A 6,644-nucleotide genomic window follows, 5' to 3' on the forward strand; every position below is an offset into this window, starting at 1 on the left:
CCCACTGTTCCTCTCTCCCACCGTCCACGTCCTTCCCTCCTCTTCCCTTCCCTTCATCAAATTTACATGTACATGTGTGTGTATATATATGCAATGGTAATTATTAACCATTAACACTCATGGGATCATAATAATTATTCATAAACCAAGGAGAGTGAGATATCGATTTCCACTGCTCTACTTTTCTCTCTTTTCTTCTTCACTACTATGAGGCTTCCTCTTCGAGCTTCTCACCAATCTTCGTCTTCTTCTTCTTTTACTTCAGTGCCTAATAGCTCTTTATCAGATCCCTTCCAATTCAAGTCCGCTGCTGCCTCCACCACGAACTTGCCGTTCAAGAAGTCTCAGCTCTCATGGAGTCGGCTCAAGCACGACTCGCCGGCCCAATGCGACTTGCCAAAGCTCGGCCGCAGGTGGATGCAGTACCAAGGGATCAACAACTGGGACGGCATGCTCGACCCTCTTGACGATACCTTACGCCATGAAATCCTGAGATACGGCCAGTTCGTCGACGCGGCGTATCGCTCTTTCGACTTCGACATGTCGTCCCCGACGTACGCCATGAGCCGGTACCCGAAACGGAAGCTTTTGAGCCGATCGGGGGTTCAGAAGTCAGGGTATAAGATAACGAAAAACCTTCGAGCAACGTGTGGGATTCGCTTGCCGAAGTGGATTGATAAAGTGCCTTGGAAGCTTAGTTTGTGCAGTTGGATAGGTTACGTGGCAGTTTGTCAGGACAAGGAGGAGATAGCGAGGCTTGGGCGGCGCGATGTCGTGATCTCTTTGAGAGGGACGAGCACTTGTTTGGAGTGGTTGGAGAATGCACGCGCCGCCTTGACCAGTTTGCCGGCGGATATGGGAGGTAAAGGTGGGGAAGCGATGGTAGAGAAAGGGTTTTTGAGTCTTTATCTATCGAAGACGCCGAAGACTCCAAGTTTACGGGAAATGGTGAGGGAAGAAGTAAAGAGGATTATCCAATCTTACGGCGATGAGCCCCTAAGCGTGACGATAACTGGTCACAGTTTGGGAGCAGCACTCGCGATTCTTAGCGCGTACGATATAGCCAACACAGTCAAGAATGCGCCAATGGTGACGGTGGTTTCATTTGGCGGCCCGCGCGTGGGGAACGAAAGCTTCCGGCGGCGGTTGGAGCAAAGTGGGACCAAGATTCTGAGAATAGTTAACTCCGATGATGTTATTACGAAAGTGCCGGGGTTCGTGGCCAGAAATGGTGACGTGGCAGGCGATGGGGTGGCCCACCTCGGAAGGCTGCCCGGGTGGCTGCATAGGCGCATGGAGGACCTGCAGTGGGTGTATGCGGACGTAGGGCAGGAGCTGAGACTCAGTAGCAGAGAATCTCCACACCTTAAGAACTTCGATCTTGCCACGTGTCATGATCTTAAGACATATCTTCTTCTGGTAAATGATTTTGTGAGCTCGACGTGCCCTTACGGTTCAAAATCCAAGCACTATCCCGCCCAAGCGTGGCTGTGATTTCTTCTTCTTCTTTTTCTTTTTTTTTTGGTTTAAATATTTTTTAAATATTATTTTTGAACAGAAGCTCGGGATTTCTCCTCAGAGCTTAGAGAACTGGACATGGGGAAAAAAATGTACATTTGACAAATGACAATATGGATAGATATGGAGGGATGGTAAACCCCCCCTCAAAAGAAGGCTTTTTTTTCCCCTCATAGCATTCTTAATTCATTTTTAGCTTGAGACTAATTTTTGTCAAGACGAGAGTGTTAAAATTAAAACCTTCTCAATAAATTTTTTTTTCCGTACAAGATGAGACAGCTTACTATCTTAATTAACAACTCGTTGGTAAGCTTTTAGTAATGTTAAGTGTTAGTTTGAAATGATAGTATATTTTTTAAAATCAGCTTTTTAATTATAATTTATGAAATATGAGGTGAATAAGTGCTTTTGTGGTCTCCAATTGTGATCTTAAATAAGCACAAAAATTATTTTGGTTTGGTTTTAAATAATTTCAGTCTAATGAGCCTTCTAAAACAAATTTATTCATGACCAAGATATTTATGGAAATAATCCAAACTTGTCAGCTACGTTAATAACGGAAATATTAGAGCAGTCAATTTTCAAGAATATTATTTTCACAAAAAGAAATTACCTTACAATGATCATTCAAGTTTTGAATAGTAAGACAAATTTGATCACCAATTTTCAAACCATGATAGATCAATTAACGTGATTAATTACAAAAAGTTAAATAAGGAACAATAAATTAGGATCATCAAAATGTAATCCTTTTTTGGATTACAAAAGTTAAAGAAAAACGCACATAGAATCATAATTTGGTTGATAGTTTTCAAAATAAAGTCAAATATGATATAATCAAATAATTAACGTTACTTTTATAAATACACTACACAGTGGTCATTGAATTGATATGCTGCTCAATTCTCACTAAAATATATATACTGCACAATTGTTTAATTAAGTCCTTTCATTGAGATTGTTAGGTAAAGTTAATGGGTCTATTTATGATAAGAAATTATGGTCTCTATGATTCATTTTTTTCAAAAAAAAATGTCATGTATATGATATTGATGTGATAGATCTATCTGCTATATATTTGGTCCACTTTTGTTCTATGCAAGAAAATGTATGTATAATGGAGCAGCGCAAAGCGAGTCTTTCAAATAATCATTTACTTGCAAGAAATGTGAAGTAGATGGATGGATGTTGGACAAATAAATGGATCCATGAATAAGACTCAAATAGACAAACAGTATTCCCAATCATAATTTGGATGCATTATGATGCCCAGCTATGTAGGAAATGGAAACTTCTCAAGAACCATGATTGGTTGGCTTCACAAGCAACCAAATTACACGTGTGTGGTTTTAATGTAATTTCATCAGATATTATGTGTCACATCAATATTTTTATTTATTTCATTAATCACCAAATTAAATTACTCATGTAATCATGCAGTTTTTTTTATGGTTCTATTCATAAGCACGTGCTTTTGTTGCCGGCCTGAAATACTCTTTTAGTTTTTTATATAAGACCTATTTAACTAATTTGATTAGATTAAAAAAGTTAGGTAAGTTAGTTAATTATAACAAATATGACATGTTTTTTTTAAAATACCATAATAATCTTTCTTAATATCCTCACACTCTCTTTTACTCGATTATGATTGAAGAAGTATTAATAGGGTAATCTAAGAAAAAATGATGCATATGAAAAATAAGTCTTATATTTAAGACCAAGATTAACTCAACAATTGGGTCCTATATTAAAAATTGAAGGAGTATAATTTAATTTAAGAGTTCAAATGTAAACTATCAATCAAATATTCGTAAATGCACATATGACATCATAATGTTCACTCGGATGCAAAAAATATCTATGACGATTTCAAAAGGATGCAAAAACATCATGACTGTAGAGCCTACCATTAAAAGTAACAAAAGTGTGCTTAAATAAACGGCTGCACATTTGATATTCTTGTCCCATTTTAAAATTTTCATAGGTACCTTTTTAACCAAGTGAACCATATTATAGTGTTAAGTGCCCGATCACGAATATTTTTGTGGGTAAATTTGTATATTAACCGTACAATTTAATCATGTGAAATGAGAAACATAAACTTAAAGAGATAATATTGTATTTGAATGATAATTAGTTGGATATTCATATTGTTTTCAAAGAGATGGGAGTAATTAACTAATGAGTACTGAAGTGATATGAAATTCATTATTTTATAATGAATTTTTCTTTGAAAAATATTTTATAGAATGAATGAGACTTATTGAGGTCAAAAATTTTTCAAAGGAAATTTGAAAATGAAGCGTGATCCTAACAACAATTGAGGGATAGGTAGGTATTGTTTATGGGGTTGATGATTAAGCCTTGTAGTTTATAATGAGGTTTGTAATATTGAAGTGATGGAAATGATGTTCCTTCACTTCACACTCCAAAAGTTTTTCCCTTTTTTTTTTTTTTTTATCTTTTGTCCTTTCTTTCTTGGGAGGTTTACTATGAATTTGAAAAATTACTATTAAATTTTTCTAAAAAAATTATTATCAAAATTATAATTTTATATCAAAAAATTCCAAATATGATAAAAATTATAATTTTAAAGGTCATTCTATTTAAACATAAAAAAGCTGGGTTCTTACACACAATCTAATTTTTCTCCAACTTAATTTTGTATCGCGGAATATTTTTTCCTCTAAACTTAAATGGACGATGATGAAAGAAAGAGAAATAAATGACAATTTGCAGAAAGCGTATTATATTATATATACCACTGTTTGAAGCATGAAATTTCTTAACCAAAGTTATGAGATTATAACTGGGAAAAATGTTGTCTATCTTTATCACTTGAAGATATAACTATCACTATTAGTGGAAGGAAATCTTTTACCAAGTCAAATTCCAAATCCACAAGCAATGCTAAGAACTAATTCTGACAAATATAATTATCTTATCATTGGTCTGCTTCATTATTCATCAATTGAGTTTGAGCTTTTAGACTTACTGTGAGATTCTATCATTGTACGAAAATAAGATGGGGAAAACGAAAGGGCAAAAGATGATGGCAAAGAGGTGACTTTTGGTGGTGGTATAAGGAATTCAGGCCTATAAATCACCGTAATAGGTGTATAAAAGAAACAGTAGTAACAAAATTTTAAAGAGTCTCAAAACAAATTTTACTGGCAATATTAGGGGTATGATTCTTGGAGAGAATATTTTTGGGAAAGAATTTATTTAACCACCAATCATAACTTCGATTCAACTTAGTCGTCTGGTGACTACCCGAAAAAAAAAGAGCAAATTAACAATAAAATTTGGGAACGGAGTTTTTGTTGCTAATTATTTTAGCGGTAAAATTTTGTCGGTAATTAATTAGGGACGGTCTGACTTGTGATGAAATTTGCGAATTCTGTTCACTGTTTTTCCCTAATGCGTGGCTAATAACCAATGGATGCCAAAGCTTATTCTCCAAGGCAAAAATTCTTGAACATGAGGGGGGAAAAGTATGATACATCTCTGTGAAGTGTGAAAACAAAAAATTTGGACTGTTTGGATTTATAGTTGTAAGGCAATAGGATTATACTTTTGCTTTACAGACAAAGAGAATTCATGTTTTAACCCAATTTGAATCTCCTAAATTTAGAAGCTAACTGATCTATTTATAGAGAGAAAAGACAAATGTATAACAAATTATGATGTAGGTTTGCCATCAATTATATTAATTAATGTTTTGTCACTTTCTTCTTAAATATATAGATACAATGAGTATATGGGTTAAATGTCGGTGTAGTCCCATCGTTCCATATAAATCTCATGAGAATTAACATTTATATTCTTCTGTTTTTTTTTTTCTTTCTTTATTTCAATTCAAACCGAAGCATTTCAAAAAAATTGATTTACTTTTGAAACTAGTTGACTTGAACCTAACCTTTATCACCTAGTTCAATGTATATAATAACCGCACGCAATAATTTCTTTTATTATTATCCTTTAATAGATAAAGGTGTTATACCTTTGTATCTGTGAAGTTTTCATATTCATAGTAAACGTAACATATACAAATTCTAGTGAAATGACTGTACACTCAACTACTAGTTAGTGATTATAGGCGAAAAGGAAATTATAGTTGTGTGTGCGTGTGTATAAACGCGCACGCGTACATATTATTCACAGAAATAACCAAGACTATTTAATATGTAAAATTAAAGATGTATAAAAGAAAACTAAAATAGGGTTGGCCTGACAATGGAAGGCTCTACTAGTTACTAAATCTCTCTAGGTCTCAAGTTTAAGCCTCAGAGGAAACACTTACACTAAAAAGGATAGTCACGGTTTCTGAACTGAATTAAACAGTTGCTTGGATGCCGGTAATAGTATTAAAAAAAGAATTTATGATGAAGATATTTATTTTAAGAGAATCTTATAATTTTTTAACCAATTTATATTAAAAGTTTAAGATCCAACATCTTACTATATTTTCCCAATAACATTCAATATCATAAGCTAATTTGTAATTCGTCCAACAATGTAAAGTATTTTTTTCAATAGTACCCAGTATGTTAAAGTTTTTTCAGCGCAATTTTGCTGTTATTAGTATTTTTCTTAGAAGTAATGATGGGCAGCTTAAATTTCGGAATATAATATTAGTACTATTGAAAATTACTGAAAAATACTTTAGAGTTTTAGATGTATCAAAAATTACTGATAAATTACTTTATAACATTAAGTGTTATTGAAAAAATATTTTAGGGTGTTGAATAAATCATAATTAGCTTAGGATATTAAGTGTTACTGAAAAAATATTTCGGAATTACGAAAGTAAGTTAACCCTATATTAAAGCTACTTTTGCTCATGAGTTCAAGATCATCAATTTTTCTGATACACAGATGTCCTAACATAATTGCTTACTTATTTGAGGAGAAAAACAAATTAAATGATGCCTAATATATTTCTATGAATCAATGAGTATATCAGTGACTTTTAGCATTTTATGGGTTCGAAAACATGAGTGGAATTGAAAACAACATTCCACTTGTTGTTTGCAAAATTCATTTTTGAAAGTACAATAATTTATTTTCTAAATTACCAAGAACGTTAAAAAAATATATAATGCAGCAATTTAAACTACCATTTA

General features: G+C 33.4%; 1 protein-coding gene across 1 annotated transcript; it reads left to right on the forward strand.

Moving 5' to 3' along the window:
* Positions 1–294: 294 nt before the first annotated feature.
* Positions 295–1,494, forward strand: LOC114759615 (phospholipase A(1) DAD1, chloroplastic-like). Its single transcript, XM_028948825.1, has one exon. It carries the CDS (start codon positions 418–420, stop codon positions 1,492–1,494), a length of 1,077 nt encoding a protein of 358 aa, XP_028804658.1. The 5' UTR covers positions 295–417.
* The last annotated feature ends 5,150 nt before the right edge of the window (positions 1,495–6,644 follow it).

This window comes from Neltuma alba, unplaced genomic scaffold, assembly GCF_004799145.2.
Source record: "Neltuma alba isolate B1F8T4 unplaced genomic scaffold, ASM479914v2 tig00010875_pilon, whole genome shotgun sequence".
NCBI classification, from domain to species: Eukaryota; Viridiplantae; Streptophyta; class Magnoliopsida; order Fabales; family Fabaceae; genus Neltuma; species Neltuma alba.